At 39.3% G+C, this 23,055-nt stretch overlaps 3 protein-coding genes across 3 annotated transcripts; 2 read left to right on the forward strand and 1 right to left on the reverse strand.

Moving 5' to 3' along the window:
- Positions 1-194: 194 nt before the first annotated feature.
- On the reverse strand, positions 195-9,273 carry LOC137993160 (nudC domain-containing protein 1-like). The gene is made up of 6 exons (XM_068838856.1): positions 8,968-9,273; positions 6,382-6,889; positions 4,700-4,982; positions 4,185-4,338; positions 3,136-3,261; positions 195-1,819 (listed from the first exon to the last, which is right to left on the reverse strand). Exons 1-6 carry the CDS (start codon positions 9,235-9,237, stop codon positions 1,409-1,411), a joined length of 1,752 nt encoding a protein of 583 aa, XP_068694957.1. The 5' UTR covers positions 9,238-9,273; the 3' UTR covers positions 195-1,408.
- A 2,086-nt stretch (positions 9,274-11,359) lies between these two features.
- On the forward strand, positions 11,360-15,287 carry LOC137993167 (tubulin beta-4B chain-like). Its single transcript, XM_068838866.1, has 5 exons — positions 11,360-11,506; positions 11,588-11,696; positions 11,841-11,951; positions 12,038-12,495; positions 14,550-15,287. The coding sequence occupies exons 1-5, from the start codon at positions 11,450-11,452 to the stop codon at positions 15,270-15,272; spliced, it is 1,458 nt and encodes a 485-aa protein (XP_068694967.1). The 5' UTR covers positions 11,360-11,449; the 3' UTR covers positions 15,273-15,287.
- A 3,056-nt stretch (positions 15,288-18,343) lies between these two features.
- LOC137993175 (tubulin beta-4B chain-like) lies at positions 18,344-21,798 on the forward strand. The gene is made up of 6 exons (XM_068838878.1): positions 18,344-18,511; positions 18,590-18,698; positions 18,804-18,914; positions 19,025-19,482; positions 20,947-21,441; positions 21,516-21,798. The coding sequence occupies exons 1-6, from the start codon at positions 18,455-18,457 to the stop codon at positions 21,627-21,629; spliced, it is 1,344 nt and encodes a 447-aa protein (XP_068694979.1). The 5' UTR covers positions 18,344-18,454; the 3' UTR covers positions 21,630-21,798.
- Positions 21,799-23,055: the final 1,257 nt, after the last annotated feature.

A 23,055-nucleotide genomic window follows, 5' to 3' on the forward strand; every position in this document is an offset into this window, starting at 1 on the left:
CTCATATAAGAATGTCAATGATATTAAAGATTTAGAAGCAGGGTTGCTGCAGTAATAAGAGCGTTCCCCTTTTACCAATGTATCCCAGGTTCAATTCTAGACTTTTATGTCGTATGTGGGTTGAGTTTCCAATTTCCCCTTTTCACCAAAAATCAGTATTTCAATTTGATAAGCCTTAACTGTACTTGAAGTGATTTGCAGTCTTATTTCAATTTACTAGTAAAGACGATAACAATAGTACAAAATCATAACATTGACATAAAGTTCTTGTAAAAGCACTCTCAACATGCTTTATAGGATAAAGCAGATCAAATATTAAAACATACAAGTGTAAGGAAAAAGATAAACGTTTGAGCGGAAAATTAATAACAAAGTCTCTAATCATAAAATAGGTCGTTGTTGTTGTTCATCATGCATGATGTATACGCTAGTATTTAAGTATCATGCGTTTGTCTGAAGCATCAAGAAGACTAGCAGTATGCAGCCGAAACATAATCTACATCGGAAGTGACTACATTGTGAGACAACAAATGATACTTCAATACCAATCAAAAAGTCTGATATTATTATTATTATAAACCATCAACTCTCTATCAGCAACAACAGATCACAAACGTTAACTAAGACACTGAAAGAATATTCATGCTGATGATTTTAAGGAAATGGGATGCAGTTGCTGGTGTTACAGGCTCTAACTTACACATCATTGTCATTACTAATAGGAGTGCTCTACTCAGTAGTTTCAATAAGTACCGACAGCCAAAGAAAAGTGTCGGCTACTTCACTCAGAGAAGCTTCTTTGAAAACTAAGAGATATCTCATTGATGAAAATTTATGTAGAGCATTGGTATGTATATTCCAGTACGACTTTTAAGACTTTAATTTTGATAACTCATTAGAAAATTCAGAATTACCCCTAAAAATTAGCAATTTAACCCTGTCACGGGAGCTTTGTGCTTCCGTTTGGAGCACACTTGTACAGGTCTGAAATTTAACAGCCCATTGATCAAGTGATCCAATGAGGACCTGAAGCCCCCTAACTATACCACATTGAGACTTTGTCATCAATGAGATAAAAAATGAAAGGGCATTACCCTAGACACCCCAAGAAAAAGGGGAGGGTAGGCCACTTTGTTAACCCTTTCACTCCCGTGGGGTTCCCCATTGACGAGTAAAATCGTCTGCGTTAGACAGAGTAAAATCTATAAGTGTCACTCTTGGGAGTGAAAGGGTTAATCTACTCAAACCAGCTGCCAACTTTTACTGAAACCCCTGTAAGAGCATTTGAGTTACATTTACAGACATAAAATGACATGTACTATCCTGTTAATTCTATGTCGGTTGTAAAGTGCTTTGTTGTACTATGGAGTTCATTGCTGGTGTAAAGAAGGAATCAACTCAAATGTCTTTACTTCATGGTGACAACATGCAAACTTTGTTTTGTCAGGACAAACACTCTTCCATTAGAAGCTTGAAGCCCGAGGATTTCATTATCTGGAGTACTCAATGTCACAACATGTTGGCTGGCATGTTTTGCTTCTTTCTCACTCTGTTGGTAAATATAAACATGCCTTGTGCAATCACACAGTGTAGCAAAGGACATGTTTGGTGCACAAGTGGAGAACTTCCGATCCCTTTTTGCTGCTTGGACATAACCAAGGGCATTAAAAGTCCCCACATGTGTCCAATTATCTTCGCAACTGGCCTGAGCCTTGGGCTGCCAGAGAAGGGCATCAACATCGTGACGTATACAGAAGGCTGGAGGGAGGCTTCGGTTAAGAGTTGCATTGAAGATCCACTGATGAGTTGCTAAGCATACCTGGCATAAAAATGGATAACATTAACCTGCCATTAGCAGCAGGGATGGCAAAACCCTCCCAGCAATGTGACCCAGGTTCCATTCCTAGACTCCAGATCATGTGGGTTGATTGTGTTGGTTTGCTGCTCTGCTCTGAAAAGGTTTTTCTCTGGGTATTCCAGTTTCCCCTCTTGTCAAACACCAATGTTTGATTTCAGTTGATTTGGGTTAACTTAATAACTGTATTTAGGAGACGAAAACCTATCTGGTGGATATACTACTAAAAATAACAATAAATAATTCAGTCATTAAGTCATTAAAAAGAATTAACGGTAGAGAAGTGTCAATTTCACCCCAACTTGCTATGCAACTTAACATTAACCCAAACATTACTTTTAAGCAAGACAACTCAAAGCTTCGTGACAGAAAATGTCTGTCGGACATACATAATAATTTAAGTTATAAACAACAGAAAAAAAACTTGGAAAAACTGTTAGGCTGAACAGTTTTCAAAAACCCCACTTGCAATCCACTTTAATCTTCTTCAGTTTTGCCCATCCCTGCTTACTAAATTGTATTATTTTGCTTTTTTTTTTTTTTTTTCAAACTTTCCATCCATGTTCTGAGTAGTTATTTTTACATTTAGCTACAGTTGTAGATATCAGTTTATAACGCACACCAGCATTGGCCAAATCTGTTAAGGCCTCATTCATAACTGTTAAAGAGCACGTGTAATACCTACCTGCTCATAGAAGAAGCTGTACAACTGGCTACTTTAATAGACAGAGTCTAGCTATAAAAGCCTCAGTTAGCCGTCCAAGGTTCACTTGGCAGTTTGTCTTCTATAGTAAACCAACTAGCTGTTGGCATTTGTTAAAGTTTTTTCCCCTCCCTCCCTCCCTTTGGAGATGGGTTGGGTTTATCGCCCTGCCTTCATTAAAATTGGGTCACTCCTACGAGGTGCGGTTAAGTCTGCGCAGCGACTTCCCCCAAGCTTGTTGGCTCGTTTGCCTTTGTACATTGCTCGCTACCAATACTCTTGTCCGATCCAGCACGTTCTGTTTACCAATCAGCTCGTAGTGCTGGGGAGATAAGTGAGGTTGTTCTATATCACGCAATCCGGAAGTCGCATAGGCTAACCAGTCGCAAGGCAGTGTTCCCCTCAAAAAACGCCAATACGTCTGTTGTTTCGTTCTATTGCGCCTTACGTTATGCGTTAAAAGCTAACTATGTTGATACCAAGGAACAATGACATTAATTATAATTTTATTTGTCCCTTATAATTATAGTAATGATGAAAAACCCTCATCCAAGATAAACTAATGGCCATCTATTACCTTGTGAGTGACTTCTCCTGTTGTAACATCCAGTCTAAAAATGTATTCAACATCCTCTGGTAGGGCATCACATTCTTCAATTTGTTGGTCAGAGTATGACATATTGTTACCTCTTGAGTCGCCAACCTACAGAAGTTGATCAGGCTTTATTCATTTTGATAACTTTACAGATTGTCACAAAAAGAGACATGGATTGCAAGACAACCTTGTGTCTTGGGTCAAAATCTTTGACAAGTGTGGCTCTTTACAATCTCGTATTTCACTGGATAACGTTGGAAGACAGCTACATAATTTTGAGCGTGAGGGTCCAGTGTTTCATTTGTTTGTTTGTTGAGGTGCCTTGTTTCTAAGCCAGTGAGACTAAGGGTCTTTACCCCCCTCCCTTTCCCCGTATTTTTAAAAAATCTATAATTTGCAAAATTTGTCTCCTGAAGCCTTATGTTTTGGTCACATGTGCTCCCAGAGAGCGGTAAGTGGAATTTTTTCCTTCAGGTGGGGATGATTGATGTGCTCTCGCAGAGATTCCTTTGACTCCATGTCACTGGCATCACACCTGAAATGTGGACAAAATGGTAGGGCATAATGCTTTCGCATGCACACACATCAGATTTAAATCACCCCAGTTTTGGTGGTCCCAAATTCGATAGCGTTGCCCCCTTTACCTTCCAGTTGACCTTTTGAGGCAGCAGCACCTATTAGTTTTTCAGTAGTCTTTTCCACTATGATAAGAATTTCACTTCTCTTTAATAATAATTATTGACTCAGGTGTGTTTCAGTAGCACCCATTTGTTTTTTCAGTAGTTTTTTTTTTTCACACATGTCCACTAGCAAAAACCCTCAACTCCACTTAGTATCATCACACTATGGATTATTTAACAATAATTAAGGAATTTCATCCTTTATGCCATTGTAACAGCTACATGTACATTCAAAGCATGGAATTGAAAGATTAACAAGTAATGAATACCAAACAAAAATAATTATTGTGAGACATCACTCGACATCACAGTAATTTCATTTATCACATCAAAAGTAACAAATGGACTAACTGGTTTGTCAGATGTAAGGTGCTCCAGTCTGTTGTGAATCTCTTTCACTCTCTCTGCTTCTTCTCCAACCAGTTCATACTTCCCTCTGTCATCACCTTTCACAACACTGCTCCAATGGTGCTCTTGAGTCTGCTTAACAAGGACCACTTCCACACTAAACAAATTCATGAAGAAACAACCTTGTTCAGAATTCATCAAGTAAATTTTATCATTAAATTTGTGTTCCTAGCTTTCTGATTGGTTCAGTCAATCTCGGTTATCAGCCCATGTATGACCTAATATGGAAACTGATTGTATTTAATTCCAAAGTCTCCAAGCATTGAGAATTTTAATGAAAATTTAATAGATTCCATCCAACTTGGCACCACATAATTTCAGGCCTTCTGACAGGGTGATGGAGATGGGTGTGCTCTTGCAGAGATTCTATGCAACCTAACATTAACCCAGACATTACTTTTAAACAAAACAACTCAAAGCACCATGACAAAAAAATACTTTATTTCATTATTTAGTACCTGTTCCCATCACATGTCCAAGTACTTTCTTCAGAGTTGACCTTGGCAAACAGTTCTCCACTTAACAAGACATTTCCCCCAATACTAACATTCAAGGAATCTGCTTTAATTTCACACTTAATATTGGCTTTGCTTGTACCATCTGGAATTTGGAATTTCACTGTGATATCTTCACTATCTTGTGACCATTTGTACACTGGTGCAGACAGACTGCTGGATTTTTCATCTCTTGTGTCTTTCTTTTTGTCATTTCCTTCAAATGATGTAGACAGTTCCTCATCACCTAAGATAAGAGATAAGTTTCAATCTCTACCTGGATTTAAACAAAAATGACCCTTTATCAAATACTAAAACGGATTAACAAGTGGTAGTTGGGATTTAAAATATGTACTTTTAACCCTTTCCTGCCCAATAGATCCCCTTTTAAAATGTAAAACATTAACAATTATTTTTGTCTGGTGATAGCAATATCCAGTTACTCAGACAAAACAAATTAGGGAGGAATTGGAGAGTTAGGGTGGCTTAGCAGTTACCAACCAGGCCTCAAACCTGGGTTCAATCCTGGCCTCAAGGTCGTACGTGTATGTGAGCCTAGTTTCAGTTGATCTGAATCTGACTGCAAGGGATTTTCTCCAGGGCCATGTTGCAGAATACTGCTGCGAAATTGACCAATTTTAGCACATATACTATCTGTAAGATATAATAATAATATTTTTTTATACATATAACCCACAGGGTTCCATGGATCCATATTTGCAGTTGTCCTGTCCTACAGACAAGTAATTACTCCGAAAGTCACCCTTTGGGTGTCGAAAATTCTCATCAATATATTTTCAAAATTTTATATGATATGTTATTATGTAGAATGTAGCTCCATTCTGATCTTTTTAACATGAAACTTGCCTCTGCAATGAAAATTAATGTCAATTTTGGCACCATCTATAGTCACTCAGTAGTTTCCAGGAAAAGATTACAATATTGTTTGCATGCTTTTGTTCGCTGTCTTCGTGAAATCATTAATTTTCTTTACTTACAAAATGCAACTCTTGCATTTATAACTTACAGGGACCGTTTCACCACCTCCAATAAAGAAAAACACAAGCTACAAATACTGCTATTCTATAAGTCTACTCTGAAAAAAAAACTTAGGAAGATCATCGTAGTTAGCTAAGCAAATTAGGCAGATGCAAGCGAGCCTGAAAACATTGTGCCACGTAATCACACTTTCATGGCTTCAAATCCCATTGAAGACTAACATTTTCTGGCTTGCTTGCAAGTACACAAGTCGCTTTATAATCTAACTGCAGTGATCTTCCTAACATTTATTTTACGTTCATTTTGCAGTTTGAATATATGAACATTCATTTATGCTAAATAATAAAACCATACATACTCTTTTGCACGGGAAACCCAAATTTTGCCTGGGTAAGTAGCTCCTAAGGTGTACAGTCAGGGCTAGAAATTAATGGAAAATTCCAGTTGTGATTTTGCAACAAGTTACAAAAATTTAGTTGCGATTTCGCAAACTTCAGTCGCAAAATCATCGCACTGCATTGTGTTGTCAGAAGTTTAGCAAAACAAAATATGAACTCGCAATACTTGTGTGTAAAGAAACTGCTAAATATGGATCCCTGAACCCAAATTAATACTAGTATAGATGTACTTCCTTGTTTCTAATTTACCTGTCACATGTGAAAATGGTTTATCACTTGCCACCAAAAGAGCAGAACAACCAGGCTCAATAGCAGCATACATTGGTCCACTGTATCCTTTAAAATGTTGTATCCCTTCAAAGCTAAAGCTACCAACTGCAGAAGACCCTTTCACTTTGGAAAATGTAACCAACTCTAAATGAACAATGTGTGCATCTTTGACTGAAGAGGAAGTGTCATTCTCAGAGATACTCAGCAATAAGCAACTGACAGACCCAGTCTCTGGGTTTTGAATGGCATGAAGGATAAGCGATGGCTGTTCAAACTGATACACAGTAGCTACTTTCCAAGGATCACTATTTGGTAAGTCTTTAGTGCGGTCCTCGGTGAAAACCAGGAACAGCTTGCCAGACCCATCAGACAGGCAAGCCAGTGATGATGAAGGAAAGAATAAAGTTGCATTTAAACATTCTTTTGCTTTCTCTGTAGAAGGTATTTTGAATACAGTCTCTACACATGAAATCTCCTTTTCTTGATACTGTGGAAACAAAAATAAGTGCTGTTATTTCTTTATTGCTCTAACAAGAATTATTATAATATCAGATCAGAGTTCTTCAAAAGAAACAGGGCCAAAAAGGCAGAAAAGCAATTTGTATTAAAGTTGATAAATTCTTCTTCATTTATATATGATAATATACCATTATTAGCATGTTCTTTGAGTCTTTAAATTGTGTAAGTTACAGCTCAAGTACCTTAAAGTGCTACTATGATCAAAAAATTCACTTCCCTTTTTCCTTCAGATTTTCAAAGCATGTTTGCTTAACACCTGACTGGCAAAACTTTTGAGCTTCAAATTATATCCAAAGGCTTTTTGCTTTGAGTGCAAGTTTTCGATTTCACGATCCGCCATTACTCACGTTCAAGACTGACCGATTGGACCTCAGAGGGTTGGATAGAGGATAAGATGTCGTCAAAGACTCACTAGCTTAAAATTGCAGCCTGTAAACGCAGCTTATTTTACATACAAAATACGAGTTTAAAAGTCTGAAAGCTCGAAACTCTGGTGCTGCATATTAATTTAAGCGCATGCACATGCATTGCATTTTTAAACTAGTGAGTCTTTGACGTCATCTTATCCTTGATCCAGCTCTCTCAAAATTTTTAAAGTTAGTAATGGCAGACAATTAAATAGGAAAGTTCCAGTCAAAATAAACAGGTGTCTTTTTGAAATGAAAGCTCAAACCTTCGGTCACTAAGCGTTCAGTCAACATAATTTTGAAATACAAAGAAAAAGTAGACTTGATTTTTGGTCATAGTAGCACTTTAATCTCCTAATCAAATGCTGTAAAAACCAAACTACAGTAGGTCTTTCACAGAGCTCAAATTTTTAAGAAAAATCCAGGTTAGCCCTTTTCAAGACACATTAATTTAGTTGCCCTGATAAATTCTTGTTTCGTCCATTGGGAAACCCCCTACAACTAAATGCCATGTTGAAATGCAATCATATGACAAGCTTGAATATCCCTTAGTGTGCGCCTGTGTTTTTTCGAGGATGTCTGGATATAAGTTTTGGTATTTTCAAAATGGTGTTTTCGATCTCCATTGCCTACGCATTTGTGATACTGTCTCTTGCATTTTCCTATCTGACTATGGTTTGTAAAACCTACAAATATCTAAAACAAAGAAAAATTATCAACTACAGCAAATTGATATTATTTATTACTATTATTATTATTATTATTATTATTATTAACTTCACACAACTCTAGGGCATTGACAATAGAATAATAGAAAACCGATAAGTCAGCCGCTGCTTATGATGATTGGCAGCCAGGGATGTTCATTGTTTTTTCATCTGGCTGCCCGGCTTTTTATAAACCAAAAACTGGTCATCAGGTAAACCGTTGGTCATCTCATATGACCGCTAAGTTCAACAACTGTTTCAAAGTGAAAACCAAAACCAAAGCAAATTATTCAAAAAACACCTTCACTAAATTGTTGCAGTCTTTAGTGCATGAGGGGGTTTATGTTGATGTCTATAATCTTGTTGATAAATTATTCCTAACATATTTCAAGCAGATATGTATGTGTTTTTCCCATATTTAATATTTATTACTTTATATTGTATATATCTTAACTCTGCACCGCCTAGATTAGCTAAGATGCTATTTGCAGTGTGCAGTTATTTTGTATTTATGCACCTATCAATGTTAAGCCCCAGGGAGGGGGGGTCGGGCATGGGGTGCGGATTTTGACATTTTCATTAAAAAATATTCAAATTCCCCACCCCTGAGACAAAATAATTGGTCAAAATGTTCACCCGGCGGCAAGTGAAGGTGGTAAAATGTCCTTTGTACGGTCAAAATCGCTTGCCTGGGGACGTCACATACGATCGAAATTCCTACCCTGGGGACAGACCTCACGATCAAACTCCTGTGGTTAGCCCGACCCCCCTCCCTGGGGATTAACATTGATAGGTGCATTATAGACAGGTCTGCATTATATTTATATGTGTTTATATGTGTGAATAAACTTGTGTTGTGTTGTGTTGTGTCTCTAAATCCTTAACTTGGTCATCTCTTCAGCCATGAGATCTAGAAGTTTTCTCATACTTACTTTGACATCAGCTCTTTGTACTTCGTAATTTTCATCAACGAAGTAAACTGCCTCCGTTTTCCCGCCGTCAGTCCACGAATCCAGGACGAGGTGATTTACGTTTCCAAATGCTCTCACGTGTTGAAAAGAAATTAATAGTTCGTCCTTAAGGCTAACATCACTGACTGCGGACAACAGGGTTGTCGAACATACATCTAGAGAGTTCCCTGATAGTTTGTAGCCCTCAAATTTGTGGTTCAAAAGATCGCGATCAGGGCGAAGAGACTCCATGTTGGCATTACAGTATGGGGCCCAGTTCTCGGTCGGGCCCAGTTCTCGGCCACTTTTTGTTCAACGTTTATTTTTCGCGCCACAAATGGATCTGAAGCTTGATTCCCCTTTCGTCGTTTGATTACAGCTACTATATATACACGTCGAGGTGACGCGAAAGTAGGTGAATTTGGTTTCCCCGAAAACGTGTTTGTTTATGTCTACTCGAATTACATGGTCTAATTCAAGTTTATATTTTATCCGTATAGAAGGCCCAAATGAGCCAATTCTTGGCATAAAGAACGTAGTGATAAATCTATTCGTCAAATACAAACTTTTGCTTGCCTGTTTTATTCTTTGACCTAAATTCACCAATTCACTCCTCAATATTTCCTTAGTACTTTGCGTATTTGCCTATTCTCGACCACCCTGCTGGCCGTCAAAAACTAAAAAGCGCTTATAGTTTTGTATCGGAGTTTTCGTGTTAAATCAGTTGTAAAAATAAAGCTGTAAGGCGGTGCCATGTTCTGACAGTAGATATGAATTGAAACTATGAGTGCTGACTTAACCCCGTTTTGAAATACCCAAATCTTTTTAGCCTCGCTTGACTGCGCTTAAGAGAGAAACTAGGTGTGCAAAAAACTTTCTTTTCTAACATGAAACAAAGCTCTTTAATTAAGTACGTTCGCGCGAAAATTTTTCAACATTGATTTTTTTCTGAAACTTTTACCACTCTAAGATGATGAGTTAGTTATGTCAGAAATGTAAAAAAAAATGGGGGTCACCGACTTCGTTTTGGAGAGAACATGCCCGGAAAAACACCCAAAATGTGACAAAATCGGGCTTCGTTAGCGAATAAGGCCAGTGTCTGTAAACCCAAATATATTGCAATTAAATCTTTGAAGTGAAATCTTCTCTGCCAAATATTGTTTAAGTGGACTTATAAGTGAATTTAGTCAACTGGTGAGGTTCCTTAAAGATCAAGTTCGCATTTAGCGACCACAGTTTCACTCGCCTTGCAGCCGCAAGATGGCAAGATTTGATGTCCCGTGAGCAGAAATCTTGAAATTTTTTTAACTTCCCACATTGATTTTTTGTTCATTTTTGGACAACGTGAAGATAATTGTAAATAAAATCCGTTTCTGGAAAGAAAAATAGGGGTCACCGAACGTCCAAGACCGTTAAATCCAGGCAAAGCTATGGCAATGGCCTTTTGCCCTATCATTTGTCATTTTATTACTTAGCGCGCGCGCTCGTGTATGACGTGTGGCGTGTGCATTTGCGTGCGCAGTAAGGATGCGCAGAAACAATTGGCGCGAACGTCCTTGAGGATACTTTGTGGTGGAAATATCAAACACAAGCCTTATTTAAGGCCCTCGGAGCGGATTTTCAAGTGGGGGAGCTAATGCGAACGCGTTAGCGTGACCCAACTAGGGGAGTCCGGGGGCATGCTCCCCCGGGAAAATTTGAAATTAAAGTCTTCTGAAATGGCTACAAATGGATCTAAAACTGCCTAAAGTGAAGTTAATTTTCAAAATAGTGATTTAATCAGCCAAAAAAGTGGGGGGGGGGGGGGGCTCCCCAGCCCCACCCCCTGCGCGGTCCCTGTTATAAGTGACTTAACAACAAAAACTGGTAATAAAGCGTTGTTTATTCTGAAGAATCGAGCGCACTCTTCTGTGGCCGATAACTGGGCCCGCTGGCCGATAACTGGACCCACGAACGAAGCCTCCATTTTCGTTATTACTCTGGAGAAAACAGCGTTGAGCAGTCGATGGCTTTACATGTATTAACTGAATGCTGAAGTTAGTTGTCTATGAAATTTCAAGTCCCTATTCCAAGGTAAGAAATACAACTTTACGTCTTTTGTGGCCGAGAACTGGGCTAACAACAAAAGGGGTGGACTTGGAAGGAAAAAGAGGAAAAAGGAGTTTTTCTTTTATCCTATTCTATTCTTATTATTTACTCTTTGTTGCAGCATGTCAGGTAAATTGAATGTAAGGACGGTGCCTACTTAAAATTCAAAGGTACTTTTGCGTGGTTTCTAGGTGGGTAAAGCAGGTTTTTAACAAGTAACCGCTCGACCCCAGTACTCCGCTCCCTCTCTTTATGGGGTATTTTGCATAAATTATTCGTTAAAATATAAAGCGCGCCACAATCACCAAGCGACCATTTTCAAACTAACGACTTGAAGCGTAAGAAGGTTGTATCTTTCTCCAGAAAAGTTCTCAAAATGCGTGAAATCGTTCATCTCCAGGCTGGACAGTGCGGAAACCAGATCGGCGCCAAGGTAAAGTTAACGATGCACACATAACGTGTACTTTTTTGGTTCGAAAGCACTCACGTCTTCGATATTCTTTTCGCCTCGCAGTTCTGGGAAGTGATTTCTGATGAGCACGGCATCGATCCAACTGGAACCTACCATGGAGATTCCGACCTCCAGCTAGAAAGAATCAACGTGTACTACAATGAAGCGACAGGTAACTGTTTCTCTTGGAGATCAAACATTTTGATTTTGTTTCTGCCCGTGCTAGTCGCTTCGCCTCGCGCCCAAAGCGTGCATGTTTGATTTGCAAGCAACGTTTCCATTTTTGCTAATTGTATAAGCTTCCAACCTTTTCTAGGTGGAAAATACGTTCCGAGAGCTGTTCTAGTTGATTTGGAACCTGGCACAATGGATTCAGTCCGATCAGGTCCTTTTGGACAAATCTTTAGACCTGATAACTTCGTTTTTGGTAAGCACAAGCCGTAAAGAACAATGTGATTTGTTATATACAGCGTATTCAGTTGCATTTACGCAATACCGCCCGATTCTTTCTAGGTCAAAGCGGTGCAGGAAACAACTGGGCCAAAGGACATTACACAGAAGGAGCTGAACTTGTAGATTCGGTACTCGACGTCGTTCGTAAAGAGGCTGAGGGATGTGATTGCCTTCAAGGCTTCCAGCTCACACATTCGTTGGGCGGTGGTACCGGATCCGGCATGGGAACGCTTCTCATTTCTAAGATCAGGGAAGAATACCCAGACAGAATCATGAACACATTCAGCGTTGTACCATCACCGAAAGTATCAGACACAGTTGTGGAACCTTACAATGCGACACTGTCCGTACATCAGTTGGTTGAGAACACCGATGAAACATATTGCATCGATAACGAAGCACTGTACGACATTTGTTTCAGAACTCTGAAGCTCACCACACCAACCTATGGCGACTTGAATCATCTTGTATCAGCTACGATGAGCGGTGTCACGACTTGCCTTCGATTTCCCGGACAGGTAACGTTGGTTAATAATGGCTTCCAGAAAATTTTTCTTTTCACTAAAAATTGTTGCAAATGGAATGTTCTAAACAATTTTAGCACACAGAAGTAGTTGCAACCTTCGCTTTCATTAAATGCGTCGCTTTCAAGTTGAAAGATATTGCACCTAGTAGGTCGAAACTACGTTATGTTAAACAGCCTCCAAGTAGAAGGTAAAATTTGGCTGCAGAATAATATAGTTTTGCTTAGTTTATTATTCGTATAAATCAAGAAATTCAACTGGCGATAACAGTATTTTCGAATCACATCAGCGACCCATACATTCAAACGAAGACATTAGCCGCTCAAGCGATGTGTATGTATATCTCAGCCATTGCTCAAGACACCGCGATCCCAAACTGCGAAAATGTGCACTTGGAACTCAAACGAAATCAGATCGATATGTACAGTTGCTCAAGTTTTGATTTCCAATGAAGTACTTGTATGTAATCACAAACAAACAAAACCGACTCACAATATCTCACGCCCAGACGAACAGCTGCAATATCAGTGGCGATTTTTTTAGTTTTCATGGGAAACCGTCTATTAGGAATAGCTCACAAAGTTATACACGACTAGTCAAGATATCCGTGAGAAAATTCGAGAATATTGTAACTTCTCGGCGCCTTAGCAACTAGCCTGAGTATAAAATTTATTGCGCAATGAAATGTTTCGTGAAATTGAAGAACAAGCAGCCAACTATTCACTGACGCTTTATTCAATATTCAGGAGATTTCTTTAAATTATTTATCAGCCTTTTTTCAAGGGATTTTTCCTAAATAGACCGAAAACTGTTTTTACCTGATACCTCCCGGGTTTCTTGCAAGGTCGAGGGAGACAACGCGTTTTAAAATTGATATTTTAAAAACGAACATGGTCACTGATAAAGCAACAGTAACCTGCAGTCCTCAAAGTTTGCCAATCGATTTTCAAATAATTGTGGTTTTACTTTTTGCAAACATTTTTGAGGAATCGCTTTACAAATTTCCAATTTTGGGGCGGTAATCGCCTTAGTTGCAAATAGCAACGGTGTTGACACTTAACTTCCCCGTTGTCAAGACGAATATGCTGACGACACGTTTTTTTGTGACTTCCCTTTCTGTGATCTAAAAGACTTTATTTCTTTTCATGATAAAATTTTAACATGTTTTTTACCTTTTGTAACCCTAAAAATCGTAATTCACTGTCTGAAAGGCCCATGTGGAATTAACCAGCTGCCTTTACTAAAGGCCATTATCTTCACTGCTGCAGAGAATTTAATCCACTCCAAAACAGGCAAAAGTTGTGGGATGTCATCTTAATTTGAAGGCCTAGCATGAGTCTTCATCTGTTCTGTTTAAGAAATGCTAAATGTCAAAAACAGTTCTGTGTAAACAAAGTTAGTTATTCGAGTAAATTATTTTGTTTATTCTAATTTTAGATGCAAAGCATTCTTTTTGTTTTTTGGATAAATTTTCTGTCCTCAGATGTTGTCTATTATTGTCCTCTTATCTTTAAAAATTCTTATAAATGGAGCAATTAAGCCCAAGTCCAAATTGAATAAAGGCGTGTTCTCTTATGGTATTCTCCTACAGGGAGAGGCCTTCTGCGGTCTTCCTCAGAGGAATGCACTCTGCAATTCACTGAATGCAAATATATAGCAAAAGACGTCACTGTTCGTTGCTCCTAAGGAAGGAAACCAGTGATGCGTAAACCCTTGGGAAGGGTGCTCTTTCATTAACAGTTTTTGTGCAGGAATTAATGTAACGGCTCTAGAAAAAGCCTTTGTCGGCCGGTCCTATGCATATGCATATGCGTCAATATTAATTCCAAGTTGGTTACTCTCTTTTTCTCATAATCTAAAACATACTCTTTTTCTCGCAGAGAGTCACCAAGATTTTGGGACCCCCAAAAAATGCTTGGGACCCCAATTTGGCCGAACATGCGGGTCCCAGGACCCAGATTGAAAAATCCTAGTGCCATCCCTGTCCTAATTTTGTGAGGTGTTCACCTCTTCATTATTTTCTTTTTTTTTTTTTTTTCTTTTTACAGTTGAATGCTGATCTGAGGAAACTCGCTGTGAACATGGTTCCCTTTCCTCGTCTTCACTTCTTCATGCCTGGATTTGCACCCCTCACCAGCAGAGGTTCCCAGCAGTATCGTGCCCTCACAGTACCAGAACTCACTCAGCAGATGTTTGATGCCAAGAACATGATGGCTGCCTGTGATCCAAGGCATGGACGTTATCTGACTGTGGCTGCCATGTTCCGTGGCCGTATGTCCATGAAGGAGGTGGATGAACAAATGCTCAATGTGCAGAACAAGAACAGCTCCTATTTTGTGGAATGGATCCCCAATAACGTGAAGACTGCTGTTTGTGACATCCCACCCCGTGGTCTGAAAATGTCTTCCACTTTCATTGGCAACAGCACTGCAATCCAGGAACTGTTTAAGCGCATCAGTGAGCAGTTTACTGCTATGTTTAGGCGAAAGGCATTCTTGCATTGGTACACTGGTGAGGGTATGGACGAGATGGAATTCACTGAGGTAAATATCTGCCCTTGCGCTGTAGAATTTGGGGAAGAAATTGATTCAGTCTTTGTGTGGGGCAAATCAAAGAAATTATTGCTTCTAATGGAAGTGAAGTACATTTTTAGCCATTCAATCCAGGCTTCTCAGGGCTATTTTACCAATGCTCTTTGGGGGTTTCTGCTTTTCTACTTGTTAGGCAGTTTACAGTCACTGATAGACCGTACCCAAAGAAACTCTCCCTGAATTTAATATTCCTTGTGTACAGTATTTGCATGATAATGTAGCATTCATATTTAAATGATATGGAAATGCCTGGACTAAAACATTTCCAAAGGGTTTGAATTGGGTGCAACATTGAGTCGGTCAATTAGGTCTATTGAAAAACAGATAGGTACAGTTGTAATGAACGTTAGAAAGATCGTGGCAGTTCAAAAACTTAAGCAGGTGCAACCAAAATCCAGGCTTGACAGGATTGGATCCCATTGCTGTGCAATTGCACTGCTTTGCGGACTGGGCTATCAAGCCAGAGGGGAGTTTAGGTTATATTCCTTTAGAGATAATATACACTTAAAAAAGGTAATTTCTTTCATTATAATTATTAGAATTGTTTATTTGCCACACGACACACAAACTTACAAAGGAGGAAAAAAATAGCAATTATAAGGAAATCAAAGTACTAAAAATACTTACCAGTACCCTTACCCAGAAGAAGGTCAGGTCACAGCCTGGGAGCTAAGTCCCCCACTCTTTTTGCCATTATAACTAGCAAGGATTGTTTTTTATGTGCTCCATCAGTAAAGTCATGTGAGAATCAAACCTGAGGTGTCATATTTATTTTTCAGGCTGATCCAACATGAATGACCTTGTCTCCGAGTACCAGCAGTATCAGGATGCAACTGCTGAAAGAAGAAGGTGAATTTGATGAGGAAAGAAGAGGAGGAAGGCGAAGCTGCATAAATGGCATCTTTTTTGAAAGAACCAATTCCAGTAAAATCGCATTTAAACTGATCTTTTTTTTGAACTTTTTTGTTGTAGTCACATAATGTGAATAGTTTGTTAGTCTTTTCAGTAGTAGAAAAGGCTATTTTTCAAGTTTCATTTATATTTCAGCAGAGCCTTTTAAAAAGAATCAAGTCATAAGTGTGCCGCAGTAGTTCTGACCTTAGCTGTAATCCACTTATCGTGAATAAAGCACGCAAAAAAATTTTTTTTTCCAGATTCAGAGTGGTGAACTTTATTTTTTGTGATAAAATTGTTCACTAGAACAGTGAAAGGGAAGGGAGATATGGGCAACTTTCACCCACACCGTGGTGAATAGTAAAATTGTTTACAATTCTTTTATTTTAGTGTCCTGAACAAGTAACTGACCAATAGCTTTACCAAGAGGATAAGGCTTTGTTTCTCCTTGGCGGCATAGAGATAATCATCCCGACATCAGTCAATCAAAATGTGTGGAAAGCAATACATATGAATGACGTGCCTTCTTTAATTTGGGCTGTTTCCTTGCCTTTTCCCAAAGCTCCTGTACACTAATGTTAAGCCTTTGACCTTCTACGCCTCTTTGGATTGACCAGGAAGAGATTTCAGAGAGCCTTATCCTTAGCAAATTTTTTTTTATTAAAACCTTCCTGGGAAAAGGGAGAGACGCTTTATTCTGCAATAAATGTGCAATTAAAGCATTACGTGTATTGCAAATACCCGACTTTTCCTTGGGGGTGCAGTGGTGAGAGCACTGGCCTCCCACCAGTATCGGTCACGCCAAAATGCAGACTGCAGACCAGGGGTAAAATATGGCGTTACCCTCACTATTATTGAGAGCTAACCGTAAACAGGCTAACCTGAATGTTATTTAGGCCTAAGAAAGCTAACCGAATTTTCATTTTACAGACGGTCTGCAGTCTGCGTTATTCAGTGTCCCCACCGGTATGGCTCGGGTTCGATTCCCAGACTTGCGTCATATGTGTGAGTTGAGTTTGTTGCACCGAGAGGTTTTCTCCGGTTTCCCCTCTCCTCAAAAACCAACATTTGACTTCAGTTCCTCTTAATTTCAGTTTACAGTGTTCCCAATAAGTTTTCAGCTCTAGAATGACTAGACACTTAAAGGGGCTAGGTCACGCAATTTTAGGCAATTTCAGCACTGATCGAATGGTCATAGAATTAACTAAAATATTAAAATAACTGTTCAAAACTATAGAAGAACTCTAACAAAACACAGGGAAGCCAAGAAAGAACATGGATGGACAAAACTGGAGAGGATTGAAATAGATTGAATTTGGGTAAATTTGAAAAACGCCGGCCCACCTTTTTTCAAATTTATATCAGTCTATATCAAAATGTCATTTACAAAGCAGGAAAATCAATCTCAGTTGTTATGTGGCCGTGATTTTGCAAATGAAAGACTTGCTCTGCCAATTTGACGTTTAGAGCTCTTAATTAACAAAATTAACTAAAATAGCGTGACCTAGTGTTCACAAAAGACTTCATTTTTTCAGTGGCGCTTTTTGATTGTCAAAAAAGGAACGACGATTTGTCAATTAAATCAGCAAGCGTGCAAGAAATTAACAACAATGGAGTTTTTTACCACTTGTTCAAATAGATGGAATTTATGGCATTGAACCATCTTTGTTAGTTTTTCTCGTGGCCGTTCACACTCAAATGGCATCCCAGTATCCAGTCTGGTTCAAAGCGAGCCTTTTTAGCTTCAGGTCAACAATTACTATCCCTGTATCACTGGCCTTTTAAAAGAAAGGTGCGAGCCGCTTCCTTTCATTTTGTAGAACGTTGGGGGTTTTTTCACGAAAAAAACACTAAATGCCGAAAAAAATGTAGGATTATTCCTGGTGTGTTATGCAGTGCGAAGTTTTCTGAGGTTTTTAAATCGATAGTACAATCACAATATATTCCTTCAATAATCATTAAAATGAGCAGCAACTGCCAGTCAAATATCATAACTTGCCTAAAAAAAGAACAGAACACTGGGCGGAGACCTAGTATCAAACCTTTCGTTGTTAAAACGGAAACGACTGTCACGAACTTATATCAGTTGAAAATTTGCTGAAAAAAATTCAAAGACAATTTACTTTTTTTCGCAGAGAAGAATATTTCTTTGACCGTTTGTTTTTCACTTAACATTTGTCTTGCGTATTTGCATCTAGCATTTGAATAATACAATGTCATCTTTCGATTCACAATTCAAAGGTATCCATGTGTCCGCCACCAATAAACAGCAAGCAAAATATAAGTTCACTAGGGATATGACGTCATATTACATTTCCGTATTGGGAAATAAGCCCATTGTTTTCACGAATCAGTGCATAAATTATTGGTGGTTCTATATAAATCGCGCCGCTGTAGCAACGATTACTTTCTCTAGCTCAACAGAAGAGTGAATTGAACCATATTGTGTTCGCTGAATATTTCTGAAAATGCGTGAAATCGTTCATCTTCAGGCCGGGCAGTGTGGAAACCAGATCGGCGCAAAGGTGCAAAGCACATCCAGGTGAAATATTGTATGCTTGGTGCGAAAACGCTTATGAATTCTCGCTCTCTTTGGATTTCAGTTTTGGGAAGTTATTTCCGATGAACACGGCATCGATCCTACTGGTACATATCACGGAGATTCGGACCTCCAGCTAGAAAGAATCAATGTATATTATAACGAAGCAACAGGTAAACGTTTTCTAAGAGGTGAAAAATTCGACTCGTTTAGAAATTTCGCTTGCTTTGAATGTTGCCATTCTCATCAAACAACTGTCGATTTATCGAATATTTCAGGCGGAAAATATGTCCCCAGAGCTGTCCTTGTCGATTTGGAACCCGGTACTATGGATTCAGTCAGATCGGGTCCTTTTGGACAGATTTTCAGACCAGATAACTTTGTCTTCGGTGAGTAGCTTAAATTGTAAATTGTACGTCGCAGTTCTTTAATCTGTTGTGATCAGCAACACCCACATTTTTATTGCCCACCTAAAGCGGATCGCCACGTTTCACTTCAGGTCAAAGCGGTGCAGGAAACAACTGGGCCAAAGGACATTACACGGAAGGAGCTGAACTTGTGGATTCGGTACTCGACGTCGTTCGTAAAGAGGCTGAGGGATGTGATTGCCTTCAAGGCTTCCAGCTCACACATTCGTTGGGCGGTGGAACCGGCTCCGGCATGGGAACGCTTCTCATTTCTAAGATCAGGGAAGAATACCCAGACAGAATCATGAACACATTCAGCGTTGTACCATCACCGAAAGTATCAGACACAGTTGTGGAACCTTACAATGCGACACTGTCGGTGCATCAGTTGGTTGAGAACACCGATGAAACATATTGCATCGATAATGAAGCTCTATACGACATCTGCTTCAGAACTCTGAAGCTCACCACACCAACCTATGGTGATTTGAATCACCTTGTATCAGCTACTATGAGCGGTGTCACGACTTGCCTTCGATTTCCCGGACAGGTATGTTTTGCTTTATCGATGAATAAGTATCGGTCGCAGCAATTCTCGATGTTAAAATTGGTTCTGAGAAATATTTTTAACGAGTTGAAACTTTGAACAGTGCAACCGATTTGGCAAACATGCTCACATTCATCTGAAGGCCAAGCTGCCATTCATGACTTAAATCACGCGCGATAGAAACAGTCGTTATTTTGTCGATTTCACGGTCTCAAAAAATACATCATTGCTTCGGTTCTCTTAACAATTATCAAGAATAAACGTTTGAAATAATACGGCTTGAGATCAGAATCAGCAGCATTTCCAAAGCACTTGCTCCTTTTGTAATAATTGGTCTAAAACTCTCGACGACAGAATATCTATAATGTCTAAATGTGGTGCAAATATTTTAGCAAATATGTAACAGAAGGGGAGCGATAATATTAACTTGTAGGCCACTCTACTCGGAAGACACACCCTGTCAAGCAGCTGGAAATAGGGAGAGATGTCGGATATTGATCGCATCGAGATTAGGCAAGAGAAATTTTCCTTCAGAAGACGGGAACTGCAGTTTCTTCTCGTTTAGACCATAATATCTGGCCTAATTTATCGAGAATTTGGAGTGATGACAATAATCATTTTGACTTGGTCGCATTCATCTACCCTTAATAATCAGATGAATGAATAACAACTTTTGCTGAATTATTAATTTCGGTGCGAAAATCGGTATTAATTAAATAAAAACAGCATTTTGTTAGTACGTTTCCTCCTTAGGGAAGGATATTTTTGTAGCCAGAATGGAACACATCTTTTTTAAGAGTGGTTTTCAGTTGTGACGCAAGCACAGGCGCAAGCACAAGTAGCTTTATACAAAGTGAAAACGAACGTTGGCATAAACGTCGAAATAAACCACGGCATCCGCCATTTTGTTCAAATGCTCAGACGCAGGGAATCTGGAACGAGAGCTTCGATTGGACAAAAACGTCCTCACGTAGCGAATGCCGTGTAATGCAGGCGTGAGCGCAAAGCACAAGGAAAAGGAAAATTTTGATTTTTGTGTCTGTGTTTGTGCTAATGCTTGCGTCAACCCCGTTTTCAAGATGAAATGAGGGCTCTTATATGGGTACACTTTTGCTTGCTTAGCCAGTTAAACCAAGACACAGTAAACAAATTTAACTGAACCTTATTACACGGCCCTGCTTACAAGGATGGTGTGGAATATTTCAAAAGAACAGTGACCTTTAAGACAGCTGACCTATGAATTTGTCATGACTTTGGAGGTGGTGAGGTGGTTGCTAGGGAAAGGCTTCTAGAGAATCTTGCATAACAATGTTTTGTTATAGTCATAAGAATTCACCTGCATAACAGAATTCTGTGGTCTACCATGGAGATAGAATAGTTTTGTTTATGACTTAATAAATTAGCAAATCTCCCGTCTTTTTGCAGGTTTTTGCTTATACTGTATGACTAATGAAATTTTCCTTTCAGTTGAATGCTGATCTGAGGAAACTCGCTGTGAACATGGTTCCCTTTCCTCGTCTTCACTTCTTCATGCCTGGATTTGCACCCCTCACCAGTAGAGGTTCCCAGCAGTATCGTGCCCTCACAGTACCAGAACTCACTCAGCAGATGTTTGATGCCAAGAACATGATGGCTGCCTGTGATCCAAGGCATGGACGTTATCTGACTGTGGCTGCCATGTTCCGTGGTCGTATGTCCATGAAGGAGGTGGATGAACAAATGCTCAATGTGCAGAATAAGAATAGCTCCTACTTTGTGGAATGGATCCCCAACAATGTGAAGACTGCTGTCTGTGATATCCCACCACGTGGGTTAAAGATGGCATCCACCTTTGTCGGCAACAGCACCGCAATCCAGGAATTGTTCAAGCGCATCAGTGAGCAGTTTACTGCTATGTTTAGGCGAAAGGCATTCTTGCATTGGTACACTGGCGAGGGTATGGATGAGATGGAATTCACAGAGGTAAAACTTTTAAAAAAAATTACCAAGTGTTTCTGAAAAGCGTAAAAATTAAAGTCCTGTTTTTTTTGTTCCAGGCCGAGTCCAACATGAATGATCTTGTGTCTGAGTACCAGCAATACCAGGATGCAACTGCTGAAGAGGAAGGTGAATTTGATGAGGAAGAAGAGGATGAAGGCGAACCTGCATAGAGTCGCTCTTAGAATAACCAAGTTTGCGTTCATGAAATTTGACCGTCAATTCGAGCAACCAAAATTTTGAACCCTGTATCTTGGATGTAATTCAGTTTAGTCTTGACGAGCTCAGCTCTCTTGGTCCAAATGTTAATTTGTCAAAAATAAAAAAAAAACAGTTCTGCAATTTTCTGCCAGTCTGAGTGATATCCTTTTTCTCTCCCTTGGCGAACAACTCAACTAAGTCCTCATACGCTCATTCGCTCTGACGAAGGGCTAACGCTCGAAACGTCAGCTTTTAGAATCTCTGTACGGTGGTCAATTTACATTATCAACTCCGTTGATAAAACCAAATTTTTGTAAGTCCTCATACCTCTCTAGAATTCGACTGAAAAATTTAAATGTTCAACAAATACAGTTAGATAACGGCATTTCGCACCATAAGAAACACTTGCAAAATGTTTAAATTTGTTTGCTTCTGACGAAATTAAAAGGTGATTTCCTCCATTTATCCACATTCTTTTTTGGAATCGACTGACTTGTTTTCTGATCTTTGCACGAATAGCTTTCGGTACTTTACTTTTCAGATAAAAATAGTATATTTCAGATCATCCGCCACAGAGAATTTGGCCTTAATGAAATGATAAATTAACCAGCAAATTCATTTGTGAAGCTGTACCTACCTTGGAGCAGGCACAAAGTATCTCTCCTCGCTCTAAATTCCAGAGACTACTCGTAATAATCAAAAAGAGATCTGTTAGTTATTCTTCGGGAAGAAAAGTAATAGTAAATACTTGATTCTATACTGACCAAAACTTTGGCGATGGAGGTGGGCTACGAATCTCGTCGATTCAAGAGATAAATTTCTCGGACGACGTGAATCATCCGTCTTCCCCACTCGAGCTAAGTTTCTGTAACAACTTCTATCTGACCATTCTATACATATTGCTGAAGTTCACGGTGTAATAATGCGCCCGTGAGAAGAATGACACGGTAGTTGCTTGGCAACGAGCGGAAGGAAAAATTGAAAAATCAGATTCCAAGGCACAGTTCGGACCTATGACCTCCCTAACACCAGTCGGAAACTCTGCCCACCTATCCAGAAAGGAGATAAACGACCAAGTTCCCACGAGTTCTTGTAGGTCAATGGACAATCCCACAGGTGTTACAGAGGCCGTAAATTAATTCTAAGCCTATCTTGATGTTCGTAGTTGTCGGATCAAACCACGGAAAGATTTGTTGTTCATTATCGGTAAAAGTGAGGCAAACTGTTTTTTTCTTGCTCGTGATCGATATGACCCTTGCTTCAGAAGTTTGAATAACGAACCAAAATTTGTTTTGGGGCTGGGTTTCCCCTTGGATTCCCTGCCTTTGACTTGCATCCTCGATATATTGATGTTACATTTCCACAGCTTCGTGACAGTAACGATGTTAAAATAGATTT

Source organism: Montipora foliosa, chromosome 1, assembly GCF_036669935.1.
Source record: "Montipora foliosa isolate CH-2021 chromosome 1, ASM3666993v2, whole genome shotgun sequence".
In the NCBI taxonomy this organism is placed as follows: Eukaryota; Metazoa; Cnidaria; class Anthozoa; order Scleractinia; family Acroporidae; genus Montipora; species Montipora foliosa.